Source organism: Helianthus annuus, chromosome 17, assembly GCF_002127325.2.
Source record: "Helianthus annuus cultivar XRQ/B chromosome 17, HanXRQr2.0-SUNRISE, whole genome shotgun sequence".
Taxonomy (NCBI): Eukaryota; Viridiplantae; Streptophyta; class Magnoliopsida; order Asterales; family Asteraceae; genus Helianthus; species Helianthus annuus.
The window spans coordinates 151937844-151954332 of NC_035449.2; the positions used below are offsets into that span (position 1 = coordinate 151937844).

At 34.9% G+C, this 16489-nt stretch overlaps 2 protein-coding genes across 2 annotated transcripts; one reads left to right on the top strand and one right to left on the bottom strand.

Annotated features, from left to right (window-relative positions):
- The first annotated feature begins 1695 nt into the window (after positions 1-1695).
- Positions 1696-6161, top strand: LOC110920949 (calmodulin-binding receptor-like cytoplasmic kinase 2). The gene is made up of 6 exons (XM_022165196.2): positions 1696-2086; positions 2504-2748; positions 3321-3489; positions 5219-5308; positions 5385-5686; positions 5766-6161. Exons 1-6 carry the CDS (start codon positions 1834-1836, stop codon positions 5970-5972), a joined length of 1266 nt encoding a protein of 421 aa, XP_022020888.1. The 5' UTR covers positions 1696-1833; the 3' UTR covers positions 5973-6161.
- A 461-nt stretch (positions 6162-6622) lies between these two features.
- Positions 6623-15978, bottom strand: LOC110920616. The gene is made up of 13 exons (XM_022164790.2): positions 15548-15978; positions 14865-14923; positions 14088-14196; positions 13588-13694; positions 12462-12530; positions 11828-12388; positions 10448-11063; positions 10200-10279; positions 9468-9572; positions 9254-9393; positions 9044-9172; positions 7818-7970; positions 6623-6934 (listed from the first exon to the last, which is right to left on the bottom strand). The coding sequence occupies exons 1-13, from the start codon at positions 15741-15743 to the stop codon at positions 6775-6777; spliced, it is 2484 nt and encodes an 827-aa protein (XP_022020482.1). The 5' UTR covers positions 15744-15978; the 3' UTR covers positions 6623-6774.
- Between the last annotated feature and the right edge of the window lie 511 nt (positions 15979-16489).

Consider the following 16489-nt stretch of genomic DNA (forward strand, 5'->3'; position numbering starts at 1 on the left):
TATCAAAATTACTCTGTAAGTTTATCAAACAACATACTATTCAAAATTACTTTACAAATGATCTCGTAGAGTAATTTTGTAATATGATCCTGTAGAATAATTTTGATCTTGTAGAGTAATTTTGTACAGTAATTTTATAAAAAAAATTAGCATTTAGTTATAGGATATATTTAAGAGTGTCTAAATGTTATCATTTAAAAAAAAAAGTAGTTCTATCGTAAATGTTACATGTTAAACAAGTTCAAGTCGCACATCACCTAATATTTTCTGTTGATTTGTCATCTTACTTTGCAACTTACGTGGTATTTTTACTAATAAAAATAAAAATGAAACAGTAAATTTAAAGCAAACGTGCATTTTTCAACTCTACCATCTGTTATGACAATGCATCCTTATTGGTTATCTACTTATCTATCTATTTATATCATATCCATATTATGATGGTTAACGGTCCTTGCTGAATATAAACTGATTTAAACGTCGAAGTGTTTACACTTTACAGGTAAAGCCAAAGTCGGTCCTAAGGATTTAAATATCATGTACAAGTTGAGAAAAAGGCTTTTAAATCCTAATGAATTACTTAAACTAATTTTCATAAACGACGATTAACGTTATAGCAAAAAACATAATAAAATCATAGTATTGGAAAGACATACCGTGATAGCTAACCAATGATTCGTGAAGCTCTCTTAGCATTTTTGGTAGCAAATTGTTTGATCACCTCTTCTCAGTTTATACTCTCTAAAATTTTGTTCTCGATAGTTTTTATCGTCAATTCACTAAGTCTTTCTTGAGACATTGTGAATCGTAAGTAAGATTTCAATAATTTTTCGAAAAACTTCAATTATTTTTATTTATGCCCAGTAAGTTAAGAGGGTTTAATTATTAGATAGAGAGTCCGATAAGTTTTGAGATTTTATTGTTTTATACATTGGCGGGCCTACATATAGATGTGGGGGTGGCCGCACCCCTTAAAAAATTAGTGTAGTATTAGACAAAAATCTCGATTGTCCCCTTTAAAAGTTCAGCTAAACCCCCCGATTGCCTTTTAGAAAACAATTATTAGGTCCGTCACTGGATTATATAGAATCCTAGTTTTTCGATTTCATATATTATTTAGGGTCTTAGGAAAAACGAGCCTCAGCCAAAGGTGTGAATCACCCTGCTTAAGCACGTGAGCCCTTTAACACGTTTTTAGTGATTATAGTTATACTATTGAGATAAAGATTAGATGCTACATCACCATGGATCCAAATTGGATAATTCTTCAAAACAGTAAATCCCAACAATAATCACACAGAAATTTTGCTTCAACTGTCTCACAACTTTCATAAATTTTATTTTATGTACATTTCGATGTAAATTTTATTTGGAAACAAGTCGTGTCAAATATAATACATTTTCATTCAACAATATCAATTCGAATTACTCTATGCTTCGACGTAAATTTAATTCAAAAACTAGCCAGATTGATTGTAGTCTCTAGACTATAATTTATCACGTCGTGTATAATGCCACGCCGCTACAACATACCAAGGGTAAAAAACTAGTTTATCTAAAATTTGCTAACAACAAAATACATGTTGGATAAATCAGGAAACTTTTAAAAGAAATTAAAAAACTGTTTAGTCGTTGGTATCCAATTGGTAAATGCAATAAATGGCAAGTGGCGTATGTTTAGCTGGACTGTCGTCGGCCTTTTACTCACGCGCACGTTAGCATCACCCACCATCTCATAAAAATCAAGTCTTTGTTTACAGTCAATCCGTTATCATACATACATACACACCCGCCATATCTCTCTCTCTCTCTCTCATCTCTCTCTCTCCCACAATGTCCGGTCGTCGGAGACACAGCTCCGACATGATGAGTACACCTGACCGTTTTAGTTATCCTCCGTCACCGTCACCCAGCTCCTATTCTACCTACTCGTCGGAAAAGTCAACTTCTGGCCGAAGCCGAGTCAAAGGTGCTGCAAGATCCGTTGCCGGAGTTTTTGTTGCTTGTTTTTCTCCGCCGGATGAGGACTCGAATCACCATAGCTCCTCCGCGTACGGTGGTTCTGATGCATTCAGTTCAACATCAGGTCGTTATTATTATTATTATTATTATTATTATTATTATTATTATTATTATTATTATTATAATGGTATGTTTTTAATTGAGCATGAAATAGTCGTTTGAATAAATAATTTAGGTTAAGTGTTGAGCACGGCAATGATGAGAGATCTGGTGTAGGTGTGTTATACGTTTAGTTGTACTTATTGTAATAAAAGTTGTACGGTGTGATTTAGTTATTCATAGCCGCACATTTGTGTTCATGATCTTTTTTTAGTAAAATTCTGACAGAATGATTCTTCTACTTTATTTGAAAATCATTTTTATGGTTTAAAAAAATAAAAATAATTTATGATTGTATTTCAAAAGGAAAAAAAGGTTGATATCGGATTGGTTTCAAACGGTTTATGAACATCTCTAAAAGTGGAATTGTTTGATTTTATAGATGTTTCGGGGGCTTCTGATTCCACTGAAGGAAAGAAGCGTGGAACGGCTCGTGGTATATACGCAACTCAGAACGACTCTACACGCATGAGAGAACCGGGAAGTATTAAATTCACTCTGGCGGAAATCACCGCGGCGACGAAGAACTTCTCTCCGGCTCTTAAAGTTGGTCAAGGCGGATTCGGGACTGTGTATAAGGGTCAGCTTAAAGACGGAACCCTCGTGGCCGTGAAACGTGCCAAAAAGGTAGGACTATAACATCTATGTCTATTGTGCTCTCGCCTCTCAATGTAAATGAGTCAAGTCAAGAACGAGCTAGCCTAAGTTCAAACTTAACTTGTTTAAGTTAAGAGATCTCGGGCTTGACTCGTTTATCATATAACTATTTTATTTATATACACACACATAGCACATATGTATATAATTGTAAATAAGGATGATTTTTAATATATAGGTATAATGTCATATGTGGCAACACATATATTATTTTATTTTATTATAATTTGATATATAATGATATCTACAATGTTATTTTATATTTGTCATACAATATTAAAATTATTATATTTATAGAAATAATAGACTTGTTTGCCTAGTCAAACTCGATATGTGAAGCTCGAGATTAAGCTTGTTTATTAACTTAGCTCCAATCTAGGCTCAATTCGAGCCCGGGCTCGTAAGCTCAGTTTGATTCGAGTTATTTACGATGTGATCTCAAGTAGCTTACAAGTAGCTCGGCTTGTTTACACCCAGCAACATGACAAAAAGTTTGATCTCCGAATTACTAAGATGTTGCTTGATATTGTTTTATTGTGCAGAGTGTGTATGACAAAAATCTAGGAGGGGAGTTCTTGAGTGAAGTTCAGGCGTTATCAAAGGTAGAACATTTGAATCTGGTGAAGTGTTATGGGTATTTGCATCATGGAGATGAAAGAATCATTGTTGTTGAATACGTTGCGAATGGAACACTTCGGGAACACTTAGAGTGTAAGTTATTTTCTCTTCGGGTTTGTCATTATCATATACAAAAGCAACGAAAGCGAAACAACACCTTTAAACCATCACCAACAAGGATTCATATGCACTCATTAATGAAAACTTAACATACAATCATATGGGGTTGATAGTGGACCTTGTATAGATTAAGTTACACCATCATGTTTCCCAAACAAACACCATTGAACAAATCATTTAAGTTGAGTGTGACCACACACTCTAATCAATTATATCATTGAGGGCCCCAAAGATATCAAGCTCTCATCATAACGAATGGAACGAATCTCATTGAATGTATACACCGCACATGTCTCATGTTGTACCCAAAATCTCCTTTATACCACCCAAACAAGGTGAAACATTGGATTCATAGCAAAGAACAAAGTTGCTCATGTTTGAGCATGAATATGCTTCTTAGGTCTATGGTCCTATGGATATTATTACTAGAGGATACTAATATGTTGTCACTTTGAAATCTAGTTCATGAAGACGGTCCATGAAATGATTCTTGATGTTATGTCGATATAAGCTTGTTTCGAACATATACATAGTTACATACATGCATGCATACATATAGTTGTGATATAAGTCACTCTTGCTTGTGTATTACCCAAGATCATTGAGATCTAATATAAGAGGTGTTCCCCAAGATACTTGATGAACTCTTCCTTGAAATTTGAAACCACTATATGAAATACCACAACAGACGTATATGTATGCGTACACACACATATATACGCATGTTATTTATGGATATTCAACATGCTAATATGGAACTCAACAAATATAAATAAATTTAGTCGAACAACGTATGTTCATCTCCATAGTACACCATATTGTTTTAAAGTTCTCATATATCAAGACTAATACAGAGTTACATATGAAGCCGAATCACTATTGCTAGATTGTTATTGTGTGAACTTTAGAGACGACGATGTCTTCGCTTACTGTGATATCTCTAACCAAAATGGAATCGTATGATTATATGTTTGGAGCGTTGGTGCCACCTAGGTTCTTTTGCTTGCGTAAGGGAACCTTCATTGTCACAATATACTAAGAATATGTATGTTTGGTTCTTCCTAAGTACTTAAGGATGTTTAACAGCCGTCTAGTGACTTTCATCGGGGTCAGATTATTAGTATTAGCTTGTCATGCTAAGAGCATAACTGGCAATTGAGTACCTGTTAAGACACGATTAGACCTGTTTGACTGAAAAATACACCCTTTGACTTTTTTAATTTTTAAAATAATTAAAATTACAATGTTAGGATCTATCATTTATTCATCTTTGTACATAAAACATAAAACTGTTTTATAAACATGAGGTAGAAAGTAGTTAAACGAGTCATAATCATGTTTGAAACTCATGTTGTGCGCGCCGTCAGAAACCTGTTAAACCTGTTAAGACACGATTTGCCAGCCTTAGCTAAGAGCATAGCAGACATTCTACCATGTACACAACATGACATACATAATATAAAGCCAGTGTAAATCCAATACAGAATCTTCTCAAGAGCAAAACCGTTTGCATCTGAGCTTCTAGTTTTCAATCAAATACTGAATTTGCATGATAGTCTGCAAACTTCTTCATCACTTGTTATTTCCATCAATAGAATGAAAGTATTAAAGATAACTGAAACACTAAATGTTTCTCTTGAGATCAACCTATAAGTGATCATTTCATTCCTACGTTTAACGTGCAAATATCTAACAAATGCAGGTTTCAACGGCAATGTACTTAGTCTTGCCTCACGTTTGGATATCGCAATCGATGTAGCGCACGCTATTACTTACCTACACACTTATACAGGTACTCCTTGACTCCTTAACTAAAACCCAAACCATTTATTTTATGTTTAACCAGAATTGCCATATCTTAAATGCAGACCACCCTATAATCCATAGGGATATCAAGTCTTCAAATATCCTGCTCACCGACAAACTACGAGCCAAGGTTGCTGACTTCGGTTTTGCAAGACTAGCAGCCGATCCAGAATCAGGTCAGACCCATGTGTCGACTCAGGTTAAAGGGACCGCAGGCTACTTAGATCCTGAATACCTCAAGACATATCAACTTACTGAAAAGAGTGATGTGTATTCTTTTGGTATATTACTTGTGGAGATTTTTACAGGCCGAAGGCCCGTTGAAACAAAACGGGAACTTGAAGAGCGCGTAACAGCTAGATGGGTAAGTTATGTACATTAGAAACATTATCATTGTATCGGTTATCAATTGTCTTTAAAACTTTCATTGGTGGAAATAACAGGCGATGAAGAAGTTTAAAGAAGGTGATGCGATTTCAGTATTAGATCCGAAACTAGAAGCATCGGATGCAAACGGTATGGTTCTCGAGAAGATTCTAGAACTGTCTTTACATTGTGTTAACGGTCACCGAAAAAACAGGCCAACCATGAGGAGATGTGTTGAGGTTTTGTGGAACATCAGGAAAGATTACAAAGAACTGTTGGATTGATATGGTGTATTTTTTGTTCAAACGGGCCAAACATTTTGTAGGTTTTGATGTTTCTGTTTTGTGGGTCCCATAGTTAAGACACGTGGAAATGTTATAAAGAAAGGCTTGTTTGAGGTATGTACATAAAAAATGGTACAATGAATTGGTTTTCTTCTCAAATTGTTGTAATATACTAACATGTTTGGTTCATAACACTAAAACACTAATGAATCTTTAAGAGGTGAATTGTCGATTTTCTTCACTATCCGATTTTTTAACGTCCAGCCTAGCCGCTCGGATACACCCATTGGCAAAAGGTCACCCATATACGTGATCGCAGACAGCACTGATGACTTAGCCCGTCACTAATTCCAAAGGAAGCTTACCGCCCAAGGACCCACTATGGTAAAACCACTAAATCGCGCATGACATTTTTGTCACAAGCAAGACTCCAACCAAGGACTTCATCTAGAAAAGGTCACCGGGTACCACTAGAGCACTACCACATTGGTTCTTCACTATCCAATTATGTCGATTATCGTCAATTTAGAGGTGAATAAGTAATGATGATTCATTTGTTCCACACTTAAATGCAAGTTATAGATTCTAAAACAACTATTATAACGTCTTACAAAATGTGATGGCCAAATCCGAAATTTGAGTACATAACATATGAACATCAACTAAAAACTATTATTGTGTTTTGAGCAAAAAACTTGTTACTTCTATAACAAAATCTCTAGAGGTTATCATATACATTTACATTTCTAGGTAATCTTTAACAACATCCCAATAACAAAAAGAATTAGAACAAACAAAACATCTAGCTCACTCGACCATTTTCCGGTCGGCCTTGACCTCTTGAGAGGGAGTCTTGTCGGGTCAACTCATAGTTTGTGTTTGGAGGCTCTCCATTTACAACACCATTTACTTTTGAGAAGATGAAGAAGAAAGAAGAAGTGTATATCGATACATGCCACATACTGCAAAATAATTTGTGTCGTTATAGCTTTAAAGATGAAGACATCAAAACGGAGGGTACATCCGACTTTTAACTAGGGGTGTTCATAAACTGTTGAAACCGACTGAATTGTTCGAACAAAAGCAAGTCAATCAATTTTAAATGTATACGGTTTGATTTTGGCGGTTTTACTGTCTGACGGAAGGTTTGGAACCAGCCGTTTAACATATTATTTATCATTTTTTTTATTTTAAAAATATGCAGTGATGCATATGCACTATATTCGTAAACCATCTTCATCATTTTAATAATTTCAATACAAATCAAGGCTTTTGAAAAAAAATATACAAAAATCAGTTCAAACCGCCAAACTGCTAAAACCGGCCAGCCCAACCGGTTTAGATTGTAGTTTTTTTCAAAAGAGTTAATTACTGTTTTCGTCTCTGTGGTTTGTCAAAAATCACTATTTCAGTCCATTAGTTTAAAAATTGCGATTTCAGTCCCTGTGGTTTCACTTTTGTAACCATTTCAGTCCCTGTGGTTTCACTTTCGTAACCATTTCAGTCCCTGTGGTTTCACTTTCGTAACCATTTCAGTCCATTATTCTGTTAAGTACAGGGACTGAAATAGTTACGAGGTGGACTGAAATGGTTACGAAAGTGAAACCACAGGGACTGAAATCGCAATTTTTAAACTAATGGACTGAAATAGTGATATTTGACAAACCACAAGGACGAAAATAGTAATTAACTCTTTTCAAAATCATGGTTGGCAATTCGGCCTAAATTTTTTTTTTTGTCAAAACCAGCCAAACCTGAACAGTCCTGCTTTTAACATGTTCACTTTCGGTGAGAAAGTACAAGGGGGTAAAGTGAAAATATTTGACAAGTACTCATAAAACTGACCTGTGCCAAAACCAATAACTCTCTGTAGATTCCAGGTTCCAGCTTATGGCAGCCATTGCCAATGCACCAAATCCGGCAACCACAAAAAACCATCGAAAACGTTTAACAATCGTCTTTATAAGATTATGAAACCAGTCTTTAACTGTTTGCCACCTGAAAAAATAATATGTCAAACGAGCTGAAACTCAAACGGGCTGATTCCAAACTCGAATTGCAAATGACTTCGCAAAAAAAATGTACCAGACATGAAGAATGATGGTTGGAACTCTTAACAAAATCTATATCAATTTTGAATCCAGAATCTACCAACTTTGACCCAAAGGTCAAACTGTCTAATTGTTTAGAATTTTCTTATTAAAAAAAGTTATTTTTTGGAAAAATAAGTGTGAAAATGGTGCTTGTTTTTTGATTTATAGTGAATCCATTGGTTAAGACCACGGATTCTCTCCTCAATCTCACTAAACTTAATTTTTTTTTTTTCAGCGTTCATTTAACATATAATTTAGTTTTTTTTTCTAGTAACTTGAATATTTAATATTTAAAATCCAAATGCACATTTTTGTTCGATATTTTGTCTACATTTCAATAAAAAAATTTATCGAAAAGTGAAAGCATTCAAAATAAAGTATTTTTTAGTTTCGTAATACCAAATATTACTTTATTCTACTACTAATCAGTTTACAGTAAAATTCATACCGAAATGTAGACAAAAAAAAAGCTGAACAAAATGTGTATTTAGATAATTTTAAATATCAAACATTACAAATTATTAGAGAGAAACTAAATTATATGTTAAATAAAAACTGAAAAAATAACTGTGAGATTGAGGAGATAGAATTCGTGTTTCGCAGCTGCGGATTCACTAGAAATACGAACCAGAAAAAGAGCCCATGGCTTTATAGCCTAGTGGCATCTTGGAGGTGGGATAAAGCTTTGGGACCAATAGGTCCTGGGTTCGATTCCCACAAAGGGGTTTTCCCATATTTATTGGGTTTCCTCCTGAATTGGTGTATAGGCATTATGCCTAGTGGAGATGGATATGATCGGGTGCTTCCGCTGGTAGCACGATGATACTCCAGTGGTCCGTCAGTGATCCAAATTTACCGTTAAAAAAAAACGAACCAGAAAAAGAAAGAAAAAACACCCATTTTTAGTATCACTTTAAAAAAACACTATTTTACAAGAACGTCCATCGTTTAAGATTGGAAATACACACAGAACCTCACCTATGAAGCATATTTAGCAAGAGTTCTGCTGAAAATGAAAATCGCCTATAGTGCCTGAAAAACTCGATCAAAAATCCAATAAGAAGACCCGCTGCGCCGATTGCTATAACAAGAACAATGTTGGAGGATCTGTGACAACATAAGCATCATATTACAACCCATAAAGCATAAACCAAAACATGAACAGCCCGTAAAGCATATCAAGCTTACCTAGTTGGCCCGTTTTCAGCCATAAGGGCCGTAAGAATGGCAACCACCGTATGAATTGTCCTTTTTGACCCTTCATCAATATCAGCCAGGTATACAAAAGTGCTTACCACAGCCATGAATGAAAGCCAAAAATCCATGAACTGCAAAGGGGCAAAGATGTCTTTTTGATCATTTATTTTTAGTTCTTATAGCAAAGGGGCAAAAGATAAATTACCTGCAATACGCGGAACGATAAAGCACACCAGGTGCCGACATCGCATGCATGATATAAACCACTAGAGATTCCACTAGATGTGTATATCACCCACTCGGCAAACGCCTGCAAGTACCACATTGTATGTTTAATTTTGACTTTCAAAAAAGTCAAACGTCATAATTCTTGTAGTTTGCATCACACACACACACACACATATAGGGAAGGGTTAAAATGAGAACTTGCTTGAGTTGTGAGAACTTGAGAACTTTTTGATCTAAAGGTATTTTGAAAAAAAATTGACGAAATTGTTTTCTTTTATAAAACTTTTTCAAAAAAAATATATCGTATACGACTTCTTTGTGCAAAATTTGGTTGAAAAACTTCATCAATATCAGCCAAATTTACCCGCCGTAACGTTCTGGAGCTGATGACGTCAGCAGCCATTTACATCAGTGAAAACTTGCATGTTGAATAAATGTCGGCTCGTCAATTTTTTTCGCAGAAATGTTAGTTAGATGTTAACCTACGTTTGTGCAAAATTTGGTTGAAAAACTCGCATGGGAAGTAGGAGTTCTCGCGGTTCTCACAACTCGGAGGAGTTCTCATTTGAACTTAATCCTATATATTGGATTCGGGGTGTGCGAGTTATACAACTCGGGTCGATATTAGATCTTTAAAATGAGGGAACTAATGTTTTCAAAAGTCAAACATAAACTTAACATAAAAGAGAAAGTCAACAAATATTTTTACCTTCTGCCGAAGTGCCCAATAAGCTGGAAATACAAACGCAGCATTTGATGCGATAAGAGAAACCGACTGCCATATATGCCCTACAAATCCATGATTCTTATATCAAATTATGACCCGTATATGAACGCTTCAAGAGAAAGAAGATCAATGCCAACATTTAAATGACTTAATCTTATACGTTTGCAAGAAATAAGAATCCACATATATTATTCATTCAATTTCGGTAAGTACGCAATAAACAAGTTTACCTTGATGCGAGACGATTTCAACACTGCAGTCAAAGCCGCCATGTGTACGATCACACCAGCAGTAGCTGTATAGAGACAAGCCGCTCATTTCCACAATATTTTGACATGTTCCATGAGACGAGCATCTTCTCGGGCATCTTTCAATCGAAATAGACATGGTAGTTTGACTTTGACTTTTCAAGGCATTACCAACAGAAGTCAAATGTTTTACACCAAAACTCCAAGTTCCTCCTCTGACATACACGATATAAAAACTAATCGTCTTCTCATCCGAATCATACAACTTAAAAAACATAGAACCGTTACTGTTGCTAGTCGAATTCGCATAAAAGTAGTCCCATTTATCTTCAAATGGTAATCCGCCATACGAGGCGTATATTTCGTGATTTATTTTTTTGTCGGAATTCAACCGGATGTGAATACTTCCTCCACTTGCACCTGAAGGGATGTCTACTAGAAAATAAGTCCAAGCAAAATGTTGACTTTGACTTTGACCAAGTGATATGTTGCTAAGGAGAGGTTCTAGAGGGAAATTAGGAGAATTTGATGTAACTTTATCGCTGGCGGGTAAATAATACGACTCAAACGGTACCGATGGATTCTTCCTCATAATTGTCTGCATATTCCACCATTTTTCTGTAAGAATCAAATTAAAGAACAAATGACTGAACCTGTAAGATGAAAATGCTAATCACTCTTTATCTAAATTATATATATATATATAGAGAGAAAAAGTATATCATACATGCGTGATTTGTTCTAGAACATGCGTGATTAATGTTTTCAATATGCGTGATTATTGTGTTTCAATATGCGTGATTTTGGATTTTTGAGTTATAACGTGCGTGATTTTAAAATGAACGTGCGTAATTACATGCCGTACGTGATGTATGTTAAGCCGTAATGTACGTCAACCTTCCTCTATATATATACATATATATATACAGGATTACAGGATCCGTTTCAATTAAGAACCACTTTGAGTTGTGAGAACTGTGAGAACTCCTACTTCTCATGCGAGTTTTGCCACCATTTTTTGCACAAACGTAGATGAAAATGTTACAAATACTTTTGTAAAAAAAATTGCCGAGCCGGTATTTATTTCCATTTGCACTGATGTAAATTTGTTTTACAAAACAATGACGTCACCCGTAAATTCTTTTTACGGTGATGTAAATTTTCACAGACGACATTTTTTTTATTTTATTTTTTTTTTTAAATTTTGGAATTTTTTTTAAACCTTTTGTAAGGCCTAGTTTTCACGGTTCTCACAACACAAGGTGGTTCTCGTTTTACCCTTTCCCTATATACATGTATGTATATATCAACTAATTTTAATGATTCTTATATGCAAATAGCTTAAGAAAGATATTAACAAACCTGAAGTGTGTATCTTTCCCATGTACAATTCAAACCGGCCTTATTTATCGGACATTGAAGTAATTTCCACTCTAATGAATAGCAAACATCCGTGCTCCCCGCGATTTCTTTAGAAACGTTGAGGGTTGTAACGGTAATATACCACCGACCAACTTTTGGGGATCGTATAACCAAAGGGGCATTATTGATATCACCCGAATAATCATGTGTTGATGGTGATGATATGCTCCCATGTCGAGCATAACACATTAGTATGATATTACTATCGTTATTTGCACCATTCAAGCGTTGTGATTGGTTGAATATGACATTGGTTGCGGATATAGTGATCTCTTCGGTAACTCCCAATAAATCCAAAGAGTAGAGTTTTGATTCGTTTTGATGAATGCAAGATCGTTCGCCATCGCTTTTACACGAAGTGACGATACCTTGCGTTGAATTTTGGTCAACGCATGAAAGATGATCAATTGTTTCATTGCAAAATTGACCCGAGATGGACGGGCTCATACAACCTTCAACGGTCACGTTCCCACTAAAAGAATACCCCGAGCCTCGATTTATCTGTAATGAAAAGACCAATACATGATTTTTATGGAATTTATTTGTAGATTATTTTCAAGATAATATGAATTACCATCTTTGATTGAGTCCTCATGGATCCAATGCCGTTAAATAAACCAAAGTACCATACTCCGGGGGAAATCTATAGAACAATATTGAATTCAATTAATAGATACATGAAAGCATAATGAGCGTAAGTGATTACATGGATTAAGATGAACATGTAAGCGATTACATGGAAAGCCACAAAAGCATAACGACTGTAAAATATAAGTAATTGGCTACATGTGTTGTAGGTTATATTATTTTACATAAGATGGTAATGAATTGAAAGTTCATCACATCAAAACTAATAAAATTTGTTTGTTACATACAATGACAATTTTGTAATAGTCGGTTAATGTTAAATGACCTTCACACAACATAACATAGCCTTCGCAGTTCTCATTGCTCTCATATATACGCATATTATGTATATGTATGGATGTCAAAAGGACTTAATCACATGTGATCAAAAGTTCTCTTTTTGTTCTAGAGTTTTTTAGCATTCTCAAGTGAACCTTCCCTTATACATTATAATATTATATTTATATTTATATGTACGTATAAACTTATATGTATATACACACGCGCACACACACACACGTGCGTGTATACACATAGACAAGAAGCATCGGCATTATCATAATTTCCATCGCAACTAGAAAAATCTAAGTGTGAGCAGTGGCAGAGCTTGACCAAAAGTTTCAAGGGGGCGTAAAGTGATGGGACCCAAATTTTTTTTTCTATCGTTATGTATGTTTCGGGTCGAGTCGGCTATCGATTCGGGTCAGGTCAAATAATAATAGTTCTAAATAAAACTAAAAAAATTCATTCATTTAAAGGACCCGTTCTTAGACATAACAATTTATGATTAAGTTTATTGTGTGGTGGGTAACCTGGGGTTAAACAAATAAGAGTTAAAATATATTTACAAAACTACTTATATACAAAGTGGTAACAAACTTTACTTTAATTTATATATTGTATAAATATTTAGGAAAAATAATTGGGGGAGGCGATCCTATATAATTTTTAAAATTTCTGGACGAAAAACCGGAACCTATACACTTCTACCAAAATATTGGGGTGGGCGAGTGCACCCCCGGGCACCAACAAACCTTCGCCCATGAGTGTGAGAATATAGAAAGAAAACGTACCTGCTCGTTTGTTAGTTTTATCAGAATATTTTTCTGCATAGGATAACATTTCTCGGAAAACTGAAGTCCTTCGATTGCCAAAGACCCATTTGAAATGGGATCCAACACTGCAAAAGCAAACAAGTAATAGAAAAAAATGTTAATTCAAAAAATCAGCCAAGCTTGATGAGAATTTGTTATGATGTGTTCCTTTAGGCCATTTAACATAACCAACTGGGGTAGCCCAGTTGGCCACCGACACCCACCTCTTCCCAGAGGTACCGGGTTCGAGTCTTGGGAGTGGCATATGTCGCCCAGGGTAAGCACTCGGCATGGGGAAGTCACCGCAGAGCTAGCTTGGTCGGGGTAGCGGCTCCCGGAGTGAGATCACTCCGGCGGTTGGGAGGACCGTGCACTATCCCCCCCCCCCCCCCCCCCCCCGCGCCATTTAACATTTATACTCAATAAACGAAGATGTGATTGAATTATTGTAAAGGGAATTCAAGAGTTTAATTATGTACCTAAACCAGTAAAAGAGGTATTATGTGTGTCGGGCAAAGGAGGGCTGCCTTCACGCGCACAAATCATCGGTAGACTACTTTTATCTGCCATCATAATTCTACTTTTATCCTGCAAATCATTAAAAGTAAGAAAAACAACACAAATGGATTCGAAAATACTGTGTCATGTTTGTTTCGACCACTAGATAATTTTCTTATATGGGCATCATCTATATGTTGAAATAAGAAATAAATTCAGGGCCAGATATTGTCCTAAACATGGTTGTAAAAATCCCGCCTAGCCTCTGATTAATTGCTAGTCCCAGGTTCACCAAGTAAGTTTCATCTAATCGGCCAATTAATTGCTAGGCGGTCAACAGTGGTCAAATCCGGTCCTAATCAACCAAAAATCGATGGCCGTCTAGCAATTCCAGCTAAAACCTTTAAATAGCCAAAACCTGTAAATTCTGGCAATTAATCCTATGTACTTCAAAATATGGGTTGCAGAAGGTGTTAAAACATGTATACTTAGAAAAATTACATATAAAAATGTGTGTATACACATATAAAACTGAAAATTACATATAAAATCCCAATCCGATTTAATCGCTAGTCGGTACCCCACCAGCTGACAGACTAGCGTCTAACGATTCTTACAACACCGGTCCTAAATATAATGCATAAAACACCAAAAGGATAAGAAAGCCTTTGAACATTAATCAAAACGTAACGTTTTGATGACACGATTTATTCATAAAAAGCTAGTGTGGTTTTGGTAACGCAGGAGATCATACTTACGAGGTCGACATCCGACTCTAAAGATATGGTCACCAAAGAAAACCATGTTGGCAAATCAACTGCAAAATAAAAACAATATTGAATTAGTATCTGATAAGAAAATTATAGCAATAAATCAGTCTAAAACCTAATCTTGAGGACAACAACATAAAAAACAATAATTCTTTTATTCAAACTAGTTGCATTAGGATAACTACTTTAAAGTTTACTTGTATCACCGTGCAACAAATTGTTCTCGATCACGACATTCTTTACAGCAAATAGTATTTAACTAAATCCTTAAGCAACATCTAATCCTTTTAATAAACATATTAATTTCAAAGTTTTAATAAACAATTTGAAACACCTCCTGAAATGGTGGTTAATTCCTTGATAACAGGTCAACTATGTATAGATCCCATTGCAAAACAGACTAAATTAATCTTTCAACATGGAAATTCCAATTTTTTTTTTTAACTTTGACAGTTTGACCCAATTTCAAAACCTAATTATAAACAAAGATTATAACTTTATCAAAACCCTACTTAAATCATATCTTAACCTGATAACCCAAATGCAAAAAACACAAAATTTAACCTAAAAATTCTCAAATTTTCACCTTGACCCACATAACAAGATTAAAAATAAAAGCTTAATCAATTGCAGAAATGATCAAAAAATTAATATAAAAAGATTAATTATACCTCTGATGTATCTCCAATCATAAGGCTTGAGCACAGTTCTGCCATAAGTGAAACTTGAAAGGGTAAAAGATTCGGTGGAAGCAGCATGAACTTCATAAGAACAACAGCAGATAACAAAGCTACCAACAAATATAAAAAAGTAAAATTTATTCGAATAAAGAACACCCAGAATCGAATAAATTGTTTTCTTTTCCATTTGAGCCTGTTTTCCACTGATTCTTTGACAATAATAATCAGAAATGGGCAGAACCCAAGAAAGGAAAGATTTTGGTTAAAACCTAATAACTTGTTAAATTTTGACTAATTGAGATGTTTAACAGTGTACAAAATTGGAGTTTGGTGTGATTTCTGATGTGAAAACTAGACAGAAATTTAGAATAAAATAAAATAATAATAATTTGTGGACTTTGGTATTTTGTTATGTCACTAGTCATTGCCCTAAAATTATTAATTAGCTTTAGTAAAGGAGAAAACATAAAGGTTTAAAGTTTACGCTTTGCACGTAGCCTTAAATTATTTGCTTGAGTAAAGGTCTATACAACAGCATTCATATCCATTACACCAAATTGTGGGTGCCAAGTTCTTTAATAATATAAAGAGTATAAAAAGTGGTTGTGATTGAAGGAGAGATAAAATGCTACTATTCATATGTATATTTGAGGTGTCACTGTTCACTCTCTATAATTTTTTAATATATTTGAAAGTGGTTGTGAGTGGAGGAGAGAGAAAAGGTAATTAAAAAGGTATAAAAAATATTATTTAATTAAAAATGAGAGAGAAAATGTATTGTTTTTTGGTTAAAAAATGGTGGAATGGATGTGAATGCTCTAATGGTTGATTAGTTACACGTCTTGTAGACTTAGTAGCGGACTCAATTTATTTCTAGGGATGTGCTCGTAGTAGGATTTTAATATTTTTAAAGCGTGTGATTAAGACTTTTGC